This window comes from Porites lutea, chromosome 6 (genome assembly GCF_958299795.1).
Source record: "Porites lutea chromosome 6, jaPorLute2.1, whole genome shotgun sequence".
Lineage (NCBI taxonomy): Eukaryota > Metazoa > Cnidaria > Anthozoa > Scleractinia > Poritidae > Porites > Porites lutea.
Genome location: NC_133206.1, coordinates 31,495,522 through 31,511,298, shown reverse-complemented (window position 1 = coordinate 31,511,298; position 15,777 = coordinate 31,495,522). Strand labels below are relative to the sequence as shown.

The 15,777-nt window shown below is 37.2% G+C and overlaps 2 protein-coding genes across 2 annotated transcripts in view; one reads left to right on the top strand and one right to left on the bottom strand.

Moving 5' to 3' along the window:
* Positions 1-11,253, bottom strand: part of LOC140942179 (katanin-interacting protein-like) — a 55,567-nt gene extending 44,314 nt beyond the window's left edge. Inside the window, exons 1-15 of the mRNA XM_073391144.1 lie at positions 11,113-11,253; positions 9,628-9,683; positions 9,030-9,100; positions 8,140-8,300; positions 7,404-7,473; positions 7,215-7,275; positions 6,439-6,493; positions 5,859-5,932; positions 5,573-5,710; positions 5,232-5,294; positions 4,438-4,882; positions 1,858-1,891; positions 1,411-1,494; positions 936-979; positions 148-267 (exon numbers count right to left, since the gene is read on the bottom strand). Coding sequence (XP_073247245.1) covers positions 148-267; positions 936-979; positions 1,411-1,494; positions 1,858-1,891; positions 4,438-4,882; positions 5,232-5,294; positions 5,573-5,710; positions 5,859-5,932; positions 6,439-6,493; positions 7,215-7,275; positions 7,404-7,473; positions 8,140-8,300; positions 9,030-9,100; positions 9,628-9,683; positions 11,113-11,119 — 1,483 coding nt within the window. The 5' untranslated portion in view covers positions 11,120-11,253. The remainder of the gene's footprint in view (positions 1-147; positions 268-935; positions 980-1,410; positions 1,495-1,857; positions 1,892-4,437; positions 4,883-5,231; positions 5,295-5,572; positions 5,711-5,858; positions 5,933-6,438; positions 6,494-7,214; positions 7,276-7,403; positions 7,474-8,139; positions 8,301-9,029; positions 9,101-9,627; positions 9,684-11,112) is intronic.
* A 2,098-nt stretch (positions 11,254-13,351) lies between these two features.
* On the top strand, positions 13,352-15,751 carry LOC140940982 (uncharacterized). Its single transcript, XM_073389939.1, has one exon. The coding sequence runs from the start codon at positions 13,501-13,503 to the stop codon at positions 14,821-14,823; it is 1,323 nt and encodes a 440-aa protein (XP_073246040.1). The 5' UTR covers positions 13,352-13,500; the 3' UTR covers positions 14,824-15,751.
* The last annotated feature ends 26 nt before the right edge of the window (positions 15,752-15,777 follow it).

Sequence of the window (15,777 nt, the reverse complement as noted above, 5' to 3'; positions counted from 1 at the left end):
TGAGCTGTTCTTATCTACTCATTTTCTATTTAAAGGAATTCTCAACTTGAATCTGACGTTTGCCGTTTGCCATATACATGAAGCTTAAACTCTATTATGTGCATGAATGATAATGTGAGGTAGTGCACTACTACATTGTTTTCTCACCTACTGACTTATTCTCTTCAGCCATTGCTCTGAAGATCTCTTCTGTATTATCATCCATCTTGTCTGATGAAGGTTTGCTTTTTCTTGTAGCAGATAATGGCCTGCTTTTCTTCTCAGGAGCTTAGGAAATAAAATAACAAAAAAGTGATAAGCAAGATAAAAATACATTGTTACTACAGTAACCACCTGTAAGATGCATTTCTAAAAATACAACAAAAAGAAAAGGACATCTGAAAAATGGCTCAAATCATCCACACCAGGTCTCATAAAATTAAAGCTTCAAAACAGGGCTGTCACTTTAATAAGTTCTAAGTGTGAGAGAAATGAAAGAACTCAATTAGGAATTTAAATTTTCTGGTGTGGTCAATTTATTGTACATGTACATGTATTTCTGTGACCAGAAAAGCCCGGCTCAAATGTCTATATGAAGCCCACAAAATCATGAATACCAGAAATATTTATGGAATGTTATTGTGTTGCAAGGGAAAAACCAATAAGATGTGAGATAACAAAACTGCAAACAGCAATGGCAATTAGTTTGTGCTTTTGAGGCTTGCTCAGTCCTGAACTTTATTGTGATTGGTCACTTGACAATCAACATTCCTGAAAATTAATTTTTCAGGTGTTTATGGTTTTCTGAGTTTGAGAGAAATAATTTCCTCTGTTTGGGGTATCATTAAGGGTTATGCATGATAACAAATGATAACAAGTATAAAACATTATTATGAGCACAAAATTATTATGAGCTGGGTACTCAAAGTCAAAACAATAAAATTATAGATACTTACTGGATGTTAATGTCACTTCTGTACCTTGTGATTCAATTTCTAACCTGAGTGTGTACGCAAAGGGAATCAAGCCAATATTAGTTTGTGTAAGAATAATATCATAGAAAAAAATCAGTGAACTACTGTTTGAAATAAAGATGACGTGGAATGCGGGAATATGAATTTCAATGAAGATCTTCATTTCACGTTTCATTCCCTGCACCGGTTAAAATGTACTCAACAATTTGGCCTGCTCCCAGTGTGTGGGTCTAAACCAGCTCTGTTGGTGGAGCACTGCAGCACTAATGTAGAGGACATGGGTTTGAATCCCAAAGAAGTTTTGAAAATTGTTTTGAGGCTAATTTGCAAAATATTGTTTACACTAAGGAGTGTAAAAGTGTTTCTGTTGCGAGGAAGTGCAGTTACTGTGATAAAGCACCAGTCAAAGAAGAATATGACAAGAACAACACCACTTCAATTTTCTTCACAGCCTTGCCTTTTTTGTGCTTGTGTGTCTGCAGTCGCTCTATGATTGGATGAAGAAAGCTCTGAATCAAACTCATCTGCATTTTTCTTTCGCCTGAAGGGCAAATTAAAAAAAGAAAGATTCAAGCACGTATGCAGTTATAAGGTACAATCATAAAAACAACAGATTTAAACCTACCAGTGGCTTATTAAATGATACCCACTTCATACACACCTTGCTATTGCTGGCAGTAACATCACTTTAACAATTTTAAAGTGATGTTACTTTGGGCATTTAATGCCCAATGATTAATAATTAATAATTAGTGATGTTTCTAATTAATAATTAGTGGTGATCAGTGATAATTAGCAATTAATAATTAGTTAATAATTAGTGGTGTTACTTTGGGCATTTAATGCCCCCAAAAATAAAACCAGTTAGTTTTTATCATAAAAATGAAACAATAATAATCCATACCGTGTTGCTGAGAGGGTCCGTTCTTTTCTTTTCACTAAAAACAAACAAGCAGGCCTTAGAATTAATTCACACAGCTTATTATTAAAAGTAAGCCTCACCATGACAGAACTACATGTAGACTAATACCAGTAACTGTACTGTCAAAACTCTTGTAAGAGACCCCTTAAAATCCCATGAAAAACTTATGTATGCAATAAATAATCCTCAAGGATTAGCACAGTGGTTTAGTAAACAGTCTTCTGTGTGGGAGGTTCTTTGTAACTTTATTTGATTTACCACAAAATACAAATAACGATAAAACAAGACAGTTACACAAAAGCAAATGATAGTGGCGAGGAAGCCCAAAAAGAAACCATGAGGCTTATAGACATTGGGCTCCCTCAGAGTAAAAATAAAGTTAACAGTAACTGTAAGGCCAGGATCGAAAGCAAAATACAATGAAGGTAATTATAAATTAACTAATTACTTAGACTGAATTGACAAAATATAAGGTATGGTACAAGTAACAATAAGTATAAAAATAATATCAGACATGTGAAGAAATATAACAATTTACTACAAGATTTATAACTAATAATTCATATATAATTTTTTTTTTCAATTTCGTTTTAAATAGGTGGAGAGAATTAGATTCTTTAATATCATTTTCTATAGTGTTATAATAAGTAGGTCCTTGGAGACTGACAGAAAATTTACGAAGGTTTGTTCTACAAGAAGGAAGGTGAAAATCGTTCGCGTGTCTAGTGGCATAGCTATGGACTTGTTTGTTTAAAGAAAAATAATTGTTGAACTTTGAAGGCAAAAGAGAATGGTTAAGAGAAAACATAAGTTTACCTAATTCTAGCTGTCTAATATCGGAAAGTTTTAGTAGCTCTAATTCTTTGAAAATAGGGTCTGAATGAGAATCGAAAGTTGATTTAGAAATAATTCTGATAACTCGCTTTTGCAAAGAGACAAGACGGCGAAGATTGGTTTTGTACGTAGATCCCCAGACAATAATACAATAATGAAGATGAGGAAAAACTAAACAATAATAGAGAGTTTTTAGACACGGTTTAGGCAGAAAAAATCTTGCTCTATTAATGACACCTATTGATTTCGAGATTTTACGAGCTACTTGAGAAATGTGCGGTTTCCAAGACAGATGTTCATCAAGGACTACACCGAGGAAGACCGTTTCCTTAACCTGTTCGATTCTCTGTTCGTTTATGCATACTTGCATTGGAAAATGATACCTTTTCTGTCTAGGCTTAAATAACATAAAGTTTGTTTTCTTTAGGTTTAAGGAGAGTTTGTTTGCCTTAAACCAAGAGGATAATTTATTAAGTTCAGAATTAAGTGAGGCTGCCAGGTAGACAGGATCTTTATGGGACATAAATAAATTAGTATCATCAGCGAATAAAATCAGCTCGACGAGCGTGGATACATTATTTAAATCATTAATATAGAGCAAGAAAAACAAGGGGCCCAAAATAGATCCCTGAGGGACACCACAGCAGATAGTTTGAGGAGAGGAGCATTGACCGTTAAATTGAACGAATTGCAACCTGTTGGAGAGGTAGCTTCTAACACAGTCCAGAGCCACGCCACGTACACCAGTTTCATTAGATGCTGAGATTGAGGTGTCGAAATGAATAGAAAATATAGGCAGATGGTCAGAAATATCAGTGAAAAACAGTTCACTCCTGGATCTATCGAAAAATTGGTTGACGAAAATGTCGTCAATTAAAGTTGCCGAATGACAAGTTATTCTTGTAGGGCGCGTAATCAATGGAAAGAACATATTTGAATATAGCGCATCATCGCAGTTCTTCCCAAGTGTTTCTACTTCTTTCCTTTCCGTGAAGCTTCAAGTACCTTTAAATATCCTTAAAAAGGAGCACAGATGGAGGGAGGGGGAGGGGGAGGGGGAGGGGGTAAATGAGCACACTGTCAGTCTCACATTTGTAAGTTGTAGACAGAGTAACTAACATAAAATAAGGACCTTTATTACATAAACACAAATGAAATACCAGGTGAGCTTTCCCGGGAAAACATGATATCTTCACACAGGAAAATAACATGTTATCTCCACATGTGAAAAGATCACTGTTGCTATGGCTACATAATAAATCGCACCTTTCACAGCAAAAAGCCATTAAAGTGAAATTGTTTGGCATTTCATTGCTGCTTATATAATAAATCGAGCATTACATGGTGGCTTGGAGATACGAAATTTCTTTTCTCGAGTGAAAAATTTTTCACTCGTTCACTGCACTCACTCGTGAAATATTATTCACCACTCAAACAGAAATTTCTTATCTCTGCACAGCCATGTAATATCCTCTGTTTACCCTTTAACCCTTTAAGCCCTAATATCCACATACAAATTCTCCAAACTGATCTCCATACATTTGCATAAAGAATAAGTTGAGAGAAATTGTTCAAAGATCAAAACATTTCCCCTTAGGTGATCATTTTACTTATTCTCATAAACTTTTCTTTTAATTACGTATGGATGTTGTTGGGGGAAAATAGATATTGGTCACTCATAGGACTTAAAGGATTAGCCTTAAATTGAGGCTCATCCAGCAGACTGACCTGTTGAGGATGAAAAGCTAAGAACAACCAAATCCTCAGCATGGGTTTCTGGAACATTACTATACTTTTGACTTCTATGTTTTCTTTCACCCTCCCTGACTTCGAGAGCCACAGACATGCTCTTACTCTTCTCGGATTGGCTGTGTTTACGCTCAACATGGTTTACTACAACATCAGAAGGTCTGTGATTACTTCTTGAACTACTTGGTGGCCTTAAATTTGTATCTTCTAAACCAGAACTATTGAGTAAAGGACTGTCGACTTTCTGACTTCTGGCACCCGGTGTGCTTGTCAACTGTGGAAGCCTTTCAAGTGCAGCAGCATTATGAAGATTCAAACTGTCATTGGCTCCTTCTAACTCTTCTTCAATTTCACAATCATCATCACCGTCAGAGCTGTCATTGTTGTTAGTCTTTCTTTGTTCTTTATTATCTTGATCTAATCTCTGAAAAGGACACATTAGCAGGATAAAGCAAAAATTTCTTTTCCCATAATTAAATTTTTAGTATGTCTGTGAAGCTCTCTGCACAGGAATGGCTGAGATAAGTAAATAAAAGGATGTCTATAAAGCCCATAGATTCACAAGGGACCAGGCTCTTTGGGGAAGAACTTTATAATGACATGCATTCATTTGGCGTACTAAACTCTCACCAAATTTAATCCCAAGACACACCTATAACACATTACCAGCATAAAAAGACCAAGCCAAGGTATGTAATTTAAATTGATTGCTCTTCTAGAGATATCTTGTTGGCCTCAGGAAAGATGACTGTATTCTTCACAGTGTTGCATACCTTTCTAGCTGCCTCTATGCTTTCTCTTATGGACTCATCAGCTTCTAAAGATTTTCGTAGTGTCTGTGGAAAAAAAAAGATGTCACAAAACACACTTTACAATCTTAATGGAAGAATTCCTTATGCTATGAACAAAAACCCTATACCAATTTCAAAATCACAGAGTGACAGTGTATTAATTCTTCAGAGGTGAGCAATTTTGCAACAACTTTTCTTACTGCAACAATAATATTAAATTACATGTACTGTGAATAGAAACAGATGTCAAAATATTGTATGCTGGAGTCACAAAATAGATCTGTTGGACCAAAGAATGCACTGTAATTTTATTCTTTTTATACCTCGACATCATTAAAACTTAAAGCGAGCTCATCCACTCCATTATCATCCTCCTCCTCCTCATCATCATCATCATCATCATCATCATCATCTTCATAATCCAGGCCTTTATTTTCAGGGCCACTAAGATTAGCTTCATCCTAAAAAAGGAGGAAATATAGTTACAAGTAAAATAACATAGTGAGAAAAACTCTGCAATAAATAATCAATCTAGCAATCTAAGTGCCCTATAGTGATAAGGATCACTTCAATAAATAACGCATGACCTCCATTTGCAGTGATTAATACCTGGTCTGAAGCACTGTCACTTTCATCCACAGCAACTGATTCAAAATCTTCACTGTATTTACCAGTTAGCCTCCCTAGAACAAGACACAGGATATGAGTTGAAATGCTGAGTAGTTATTCTGTATTGCCAGATCACTTCAGATCTTTAAAGCATGGTGCAAAACTTGTGCTTATGGTCCCCTGCTCCTACTCAGCAGTTGGAAGGTGTGGATGATAATGATGATGATGATGATGATGATTATTATTATTATTTTGCAAAACTTACAGACCTTTTAAGAACAGTTGTAACAATTGATAGCATTGTATCAGATAGAGTCAATGTAGGCCTTACATGACCTTAACAATAACATTATTTTTGTACGGTGACCCTTATTTTGAAGACTGTGCCTAATCCATCAGGGATGGAAAGTTATAAAATGTAATCCTAATTAGCTTAGCATAGACTCTGTATCTCATGTAATAGGTGAGCATGATCATTCTTATGACCACCTTAGTGCCTTAGCTAATAGTTTGTACTTCTCATGTTTAGGTTTATACCATACATTTAATGATCAAAAATTTCTAATCATAACATTATTACCTGGTGCTCTTAGTTTTACTTTCTTTCCTTCATCAGTTCTTATTTGTATTGAATCCTTTAAAGAGAAGAGAAAGACTAGTATACTTGTGTTATTTGAAGAATCAACAATATTAATAAATAACAAATATTAATGAGGAGGTAGAAAAAATAAAAATAAAAAATAAACATTTTAACTAACAAAAGACAGAAAAAACATTGTGTGGCATTTTAATTAAATAGATAAAATCATAAACTGATCCAAAAATAAACAAGATTCTTCTGGAGTAAAGCTGTCAAGTGACAATAAAAACATGGTTGACAAAAGAATAACAGCAACCCCACCCCACTCTACACGCCCCCCCCCCCCCTCCCCACTCAACCCTGATAAGCCTTCAGTCCAGAAACACTAGAGAGGAGAAGTTGTTTACATCACAACGCCATGATAGCAAAATTTTTGGATCTCAACAAACCATGGTCCTGCAAATATGGCAAAAAAAAATTGACATGTATGACTTTGCGCATTATTGCACTCAGGAACAAAATGGTAGCCCATACTTTTCTTCCATCATTCAACAATGCAAATCCCGTCTCTGTCAGGAAGGATTGTTGAGATCCAGTAATTTTGCTACCATGGAAACATGACATCACACTTCTCCTCTCTAAAAAAAAATGACCTGCCAGATGAGTAGGTAGAAAAACAAAATGGTTATTTTTATACCTCACTCAATATAAGACAGACTAATTAAAAATAAATTGAGCATTGAAAGGAAATGAACATTAGTAAAGACAACCCTTACATAATTCCAGCCTTTGCGCGAGGTTGGAGTTTGATCAGGAGCTGTTTTGATCCGGGAATTCCTGTGGTAATTATTAAAATATGTTAAAATAAAGAGTATAAATGGACGTAAGAAAACCCAATGTTTATAAATTGTCACTGAACAGTAACTAAGTAACAAAATTAAAATTGAGCAATAAACACAACACACCTTGCTTCTGCTTCTTTTTCTAATGCCTGCAGTTCATGTTGAAGCAGCTTCTTTCTTTCACGATATGCATCTACAAAATGTAAGAAAGAGATGCCCAGTCAGAAAGTCTTCAATAAAATGCTACATGTACCAAAAGCTGCAGAAGTATTAGCAATGCAATCTAAGAAAGAAACGTGGGCATGATCATCAAAATGAACCCTCTTCAGCTGATAATCTCCCTGCTCAAATTCCTTGATAAAAAGAACTTAGGAAGCAAGTAAAGCCAGATTAACTTAACTGTATTTCACAGCGACTTCTGATAAAATGTTAAATTCTCCTTATACAATGTAATAATATTTTACTTTAATTATGTCCTTGCAAATCAAAAATGGAAAATTTGACATTACGTCAAGAGTAACTATCTTAAGGTATTTTTCCCCTTCACATTAAAGAACTGTAGCTTGCTGAAAGCACAAGACATCAGTCTTCTTTGTAAAAGAGAGTATTTGAGGAGATCATGCAAACTACAACGTACATAAATCATGCAACAGGTCATTTCCAGGTTCCAAAAACTCTCACTTTCAAAACGAGACTAAGTGCAAAACTTTTGTTGTGTAAATCAGTTTTATTTTCACGACAATAAAAACTCATTTTCATATCAATGGCTTCACACTTAGCCTCACTTTGCAACAGAGGCTTGAGGCAATTCAGAAATAGCCTTTTACTTTAAAGAGAAAAACAACAACCCCCATCCCACCTCCTGCAGTTTTGGTATGTCTTGATGAACTACGAGATTTGGCTCTTGAATATGCTCTTCCCAATTCCACATTGGCACCATTTACATAAATGGAAAAACCCTGCTCTTTTTTCTCCAACTCAATCTGCTGCTCATCTTTCTTTTTCAGCTTTTTTAGCAACCTAAATGTAATAAGACAGGGGAGAAAAGGATTTGATTCTGTATACAGGTGTCAAAGTAAAGGCTCAGCATTATCCTTGATTTAAATTTCATCTAAATGCTTTCCTTTGTTTTTGTGACTATGGTAATGTATGAAGGCCAGTTTTGCATGGTTTCTAGGATAAAACTGAACTGCAACCTCTATTACAAGCATAAAATCAGACTATTCCAGTCTATACAAATTTTCGAACAGTACCTAGATAATAAGAATCATCATCATTTACCTTCTTTGTTTATAGCAAAGTACATACAAAAGCAAGTGGGACAATAAAATGAATCTAATAATATTATTATAAGCATAATATATTATTAAGAATTTACTGTGGCATGTCAACAAGCACAGGATATCTAAAAGCACAGCCAAGGAACTGAATACAAGACTACCAAAATATTGATGTATTAAATTGTGCTAGTAGTCAGGGCAGGAGTTTCACCAAGAATTTCTGGATTGTACACCAGTAAATCCATTTCTGTACTCACTTGCAATTAATGTACTGTAGGAAGCAGGGCTGTGCTTTAGCAGAGCCGATTGGCCCCTTGCGCCAAACTTTTGCTCTTGAGCGACTAGAAAATCTCAGATTTTTCATACAAATCATATGCCGGGCACCCTGGATCTTACAGGTTCCGAGCACTGGGCTCCCTTCAATTTTCCTTAGAGCACAGCCTTGGGCAGCCTTCGATTTTTCAATTACCTGTTTCTCTGTTGTAGTAGCAGAAGATACTCTTCATAGTCAGGATGGACTTCATCTTTTACAGACGCAACCTGGTTTATGCAAAGTATAAGAAATAATAATCATAGTTCTCACTAATATCAATACTTACAAAAGATCTCAGATTCATGCATTACAAGTAATTCAACTGAATGATTATCTTTAGCATGTGTAGAGCCATGTAGCTGACTTGAACATACATTTAAAGTCAACTTTCTCTAAGAAGGGATACCTTCAAGACCAGCACTATGAGAGACTATGTCCTTAAGAGATGTCCATTTTTTTTAGAGCCAACTAAAAGGAGGAAAGAAAGGCAGAGGCCAACTCTACAGAGGTGCCCATTAACCCTTTAGGTCCCAAAAGTGACCAACATCAATTTTCTCCTAACAACATCAGCAGATCCTCAAGAGTAAAGGTTATGAGAATTACTTAATTGATTACCAAAGGGAGAATGCTTTGATCTTAAACCAAATTCTCTCAACTATTCTTAAAAGAAATGTATGGAGATCAGTCTGGAGAATTTGAATGTGGATTTTGGGGCTTAAAGGGTTAAGAGAGATTTAGCTGTATTACATGGTACCTCCTCTTTATGTCTTCCTGGTTTTCCTCTTGATTTATCCCACTTTCCATAGGAATCTATCGGAATAAAGAGATAATGGTTAGCAAACATTCTAGCTCTATGACTTTTATATAAAGCTGTTGTTACATTCAGCATTGGGAGAACACTAAATAAACTTTATATGCAGGATTACAGTAATTTAAGAAGGCTGGACACAAGCATTAAAGCAGGAATAAACTCAATAATAATAAATAATAATTAATAATAATAATTTCTGGATGGGAGGGCTGGCTACTGAACAAGGAAATACATCATAGGCCTTGGATGGATAGCAGACAAGGTCTGAGCACACCTAACAGACAAACTAAGGTAGCATCAGAATGCGGGAACAAAGATGCATGTGCAAAGAATTAAGTCATTATTATTGTAGAGGCATATCACGAATGCTTTCTAAATCAATAGACTTAGGGTCTTTGCCACAAGACCAGGAAAATTAATTAAGAAAATGGCAAAATTGTGAGAGTGAGAAGGTCTTAAACTTGTGATTTCCAAAAAGACAAAGTAGCAGAGGTTGCTTTGTACTTACATGTAGTAGTTCTAAAGCAGTAGTAAGCTCCAGTTTATGGATGAAATTGAAAAGGCAGGTCCACAACCAGTTACAAAAATGTTGAGACACTCCCGCGAAAAAACAACCTTTCATGCTTCAAATCGCTGCTTATCACAGGTCTGTGAGATATAATACTGACCTCCCTCCTCCCATTCAAAGTTGTTCCTCCAAGTTTTGAGCATGGTCTTGTATTGCTCGCAACTTTGATAAGGGGTGGAGGGGGAATCACAAGCACAAGATCATGGACGGGACATTTATGCCAAAATATGGTTCAGTGTCTCAAGTACTTTTGCAACTGGTTGTAGTACTTTACACTGTGACAAAAAATGTGTTCCAAAATTTTTCTGCATAAGCATTGTCGTGAATCCAAACATATCATGACCAGAAATTTTTTGAATATTTATGGTCAAGCAAATAAAGAAATTATTGCACTAATGAGCATCTCCACATGGAGCATGCAAAGCCAGAGGTGTGAGAAAATATCCCTGCAAGAAATCACTTACCACACAATAACAGACTGCACATTTTAAGAACCTGTCTAGGAGTGACGGATAAGCCATGTATAAAGCTTTAATGGTGCCCTGATAAAAGCTTTCTTGCCACTACAGCCAGTGGGCTAGAATCAATATTTGATCGTGCGTACTAAGCTTACAAGCTCGGATACTATCTCAAATTTTACGTACAAGTTAATTGACTGGTGCATGTAAGCTTATGTGTATGGAATTTCAAGGTGAATCTCAGAATAATATTAGGAGGTAAAAATGTTTTACAAAATAACAAAATTTCAAAAAGCAGTTAACGTTGGCAGTTGTTATGTACACAATATAACGGCAACCACGGATACCATTCTACAGAACCAGGAAACCAGCTGGCTGTCATTAACATGAAAATACACTTACCATCCATCGCAAGCTTCACATTCCTTAAACGTTATGTTATCAGCTAAGAGGTTTTGTACTTCGTAAGGGGTCTAATGATGACCATTGATCCATGCTGATAAAAAATTGAGCTTTAAAAACTCCCCAAAACATGAAAACATACACAACATTAGCCAATATGGCTACCTGCTGGCTTGGTTACATAGCGAAAAGGAATTCTGGGTAACAAAGATCCCGAATCCCGCGCGGGCAAGAACGTCATCCCGCCGTCACTCACAAGGATTCCTCGGCAGTTTCAGATTTTGAAGGGATGTTTATTCTGACAGAAATTCTTCACATAGCAGTTGTCAAACTTGTCATCCACTGAGTGTCCCAAGTGCTATTTTTGTTATACAGTAAAACTGCCTCGTATAAGCTTTGGGCTTATACATTATACATCTCCATAAGGGGCTTAACGGAGGGCTATAACGGATGGGGTTTATATCCGAGGGAGTTTGTAACAGGAATCAGGAGCCTATAACTTGCAGGAATTGAAAAAAGCCCTCTGAAATAAGCTACTGTATAGCATTGCCGAACAAAATACGTTTGGCATTTACTGGTTTCCAATAAAGCTTCAAAACGTCATAACAAATCAAATTTATTTCAATACATTTGGAATGGGGAGGGGTGGGGGGCATATATCCGATGGGGCTTATAATCGGATTTTTACCATAACTGAGCGAATCCTCACGCTCTGATTGGTCGAGAGCTATGGTCTATGAGAGTATAGACCATAGAAATGACGTAACAAGTCACGCAGTGCCGGTTGTTTTGTTTTTGGTTTTTCGTAAAAAAAAAAATGTAAAAAAAAAAAAATTGCAGTATAACCACTCGCCTGCGGCTCGTTTCTCCACTTGAGTTTTGAACATTTTATGACGTCATTTCTATGGTCTATACGAGTGTAGACCATGGAAAATTGTGGTTGTCCCTTTTTCTTTCGATGCCTGTACAATTGACGTCAATTGTACTTATGACGTTTGTTGTTGGTTCTCTCCCTCGCTCCGAGAGGCAGCTGGAGAGGTTTTTCTCCGGGTGCTCCGGTTTTTCCCTCTCCTCAAAAACCAATATTTTCAAATTCCAATTCGACCAGGAATCAAGTAGACGGTGAACCACTTTGTGGATGTGCTACCTCCAAATCATTATTTATTATTTATTAGTATTATTTTAATTTGGTAAGCGGTATTTGGTTGTGGAGAATATAGCCAAGGGTTACCGACAAAACTGATTGTGAATGAATACTAATTATAATTACTTGCAATGTTCAGAGGTGAGTTATTAGCTGAGCTATTAGTATAAGTCAGTTAATTAGCGTATAAATTTGAAGCTATCATGAAAGGAGATTAAATTTTTTAATTATACGTCTCCACGTTTTTCGACTGGCGTATTTCTTTATGAACTATAAACAACTTTAAGTATTCATTTCCCTGGCGGATCAAAGTATTATTTCAACGTTTTCTTTGAGATGGTCATTTACAACAAAAAAGAGTTTTAACTTTGTATTTGATAATCAGTCTTTACACGAAAAATGTGAAACTGAAACCACTAATTAAATTTTAATTAACCTCTCACTGCATGGATTAGAAAGTCGATAAAAACGGAGATGAATTTTTCCTACAATCTGGCACATACGGTTTAGTACCTAGTTGCGAACTTTTAAGCCAGGGAAGCAATTGGTGCAATTCATATTTTTGTCGTTAAGGTACGCTTCTATCACGAAACGTACGTAGTCAATTGCAGAACAAGTCATATGCCGGATAAACAACATATATCATCTATTAATTAGTCTTTAAAATGAAAACGATCTCGCGACTACGTCTCTCGCTCCTCTTAAAAAGCTCGCGCTCCGTTCGCTCTACAGCATTTCTGTCGTGGTAAGTTGACTTGTAGCACGTCTAAACCGCACTATCAATTTTTAGGAATTTGGAGGCTTATTTTCGTCTGCCCAAGTTTCTCTGTGTCTTGCGAACTGCTTACAAAAATCCGACAAAACTGGACACTGCATCTCGATGCGTTGGTCAAAAATAAGCCCTAGTTGTGAAAGGAGCTCCGCTTATTAGCATAACATGATTACATACTTGTTGTACTTGAAATAATTAAAGTGTACTAACATAATAACATACATATTGCTTGTGTCAATCAGAATTATTGTGTTTAATTACAAAAAGCTGAACGGAATACATCATATATGGTAATAAGGAGTCATACTTGATTATAAGGAGATTATAATAAACATAGTTTTATTCTTTTAAGTACAAGAGAACACAAGAGATTGAGAGAGATTCTTCACTAGTGAGTGTTAGTTAGCCATGATATGGTTACGACTGGCTGAATTCTGTTGGGTTTAAAACCATTAGTTGTACAAAGTCAAAAATGTTACTTATAAATGCAGTAAAAGAAGGAAGGACTACGCAAGTGAAGATGTTTATAAAAGTTGGAATAGACGTGAATGAAGTTGACGAAAATGGCCATACTGGGCTTATACACTCCTGCTTTCTTCAAGACGCTCGAGTGAGGATGAAAATTTGTAAAGCGCTGGTTTTTGCTGGAGCAGATATCAACAAGACGGACAATTTTGGACGATCGCTTCTTTCGTGGGCTTGTTTAAAAGGAAGAGTTGAAATCGTCCGCTTTCTGCTGAATGATCAATCGTGTATTGATCTTCAAATAAATGTCACTGATAAGGGTGGAAACAACACGCTTCTTCTCTCCGTCATCTCTGGAAACTTTCTTCTTGTCAAAATGATTGTGGGAGTTTTAAAAGACACTGCCCGATCAAGCGAACTCAACAAAGCTAACAACGCTGGTATGCGTCCTCTGATTGCCGCGTTTCTACGCGGTGATAAGCTTTGCGCGCAGCTTCTCGTTAAACAAGCTGGTTCTTCAGTTTCGAGTGTACTTAAATATCTGAAGAGTGTTCAAAACGACCCTTATGAGTTCCGTGTGAGCATCTCTTCGTTGCCTTTATTTCATTCTTCGCGGAACAAAAAACAAACGTTGGATAGTTTTGTTCAATTTACTCAGCTGACAGAAGATAACATTTTTTCGTTTCTGTTTGCGAAGGATGAAGGCTCATTGGATAAGCAGAAGTGCCAATCGCAAGAGATAAAAGATGACGATAAAATTTCGCCTCAGCAGAAAATTTTGTTGGCAAGAAGATCTGGGTTGAAAAGGCGAGATTATACATCACGAGAGCGGTCCGATACAAAGGAAAGCACCTATGAATTGAGTACTTATAGCAATTTATTTAAAGGATCATCCGATTACCTTGTAATGAGTAATGAGCTCTTGACGCACAAAAGCTCGGCACCTACGCGTGAAAACAACAAAGCTGGGTCATCGCGCACATCAGTTCAAAAACTGTTGATTCTTTACGCCGAGCAGAACTCTCCCTCGTTCCGACAAGGTTTACCCGTCCGTAAATACACGCCCACACCCCAGCCACCCCATATAAAAGCGGAAGGCGACGGGGAACTGGATTCCAGGCGTTCGAGTTTGCATCCCGGTGAGTGCGACTCGATAGCAGGACTTTCTCCGCGCCTTCTTGGAGAATCTCTACTGGATCAACAGACGCGTCTGAAGTATGCGCGCAATTCGAGAGCTGCCAGTATGCAGGTACCAAGGTTACCTTCTTTAGGACGCGGACGTGTGAAAAGAACCAAATCTTCGACTATCATGGCTGCTGTGAAATTTTAAGAACTCGTTCTGGTGACTCAAATCACAAATACATTCCCAAAAACACATTATATTTCTTTCAATACAAACGTGTCTGCCTCGTCCCAGTCGCTCGCGATAACTTTCTGGGGGATATTTGAGTTAATTATCAAGGAAAGCGCGGACGAAAGGAGTGATGGGAAGGGAGAGAAATGCTCTCTTTTTTTCCTTCCCATCACTCCCTGCTTGCGCTCTGCGGTCGTTCCCATCATCCCCCTCTCGCGCTTCCTGCTTGTTCCAAGCCCCATCTAAGCCTTGGAAATGCCTGTGAACGAGGCAGCAGATGTATTTTTTTACATGTAGGCTTCTAGGTTACATCTCTCACCGCGGAGTAATAAAACCTTCTCCTTGCTTAAAGAATAAAAATGGAAAAGTAAAGGATGAAATTACTGCTGCACTGTTTTGTTTGGCAAAGTGGCGGGGGGGAGATGGAGCGGTATCGTTTTCGTTTGAGGTTTGCATTTTTCTCGTCTTGCATCCAGCCTCGAAGCTGGAGACAAATAAAAGTGGTGTTGTTTGAGTCCACAGTTTTTAAGATTGCTTTAGCATTTGCATTTACTCGGGGCTAAATGATGAGGAACGGCAACAAAAGGAAACTGGGGTCGAGTACAAGCGAGGTATTACGTCACCTTGCTAAATAGCACTTGATTGGTACTTGATTGGTACCTGACGGGGAAAATCAGTAACATACTCGGCTCCTTCTCCTGCCTGTTATATACTGTTTATCTGAAGTTGTTTCGTTATCAAGGCATATCGTCCCTGATGATCGTTTCTAGTTCTTACGGACTGAGAACCTGCCTTGTACTGAGGCGTCTCTCTTGAAAAAAAAAACTGAGCGCAAGGGAAGGCGGGAAGGAGAAAACGGGCGAGAACTTTGCCTCTCCTCTTTCACCCTCCCATGGTCCATTGCGTTCCGTAACCAGTTACTCTTGTTTT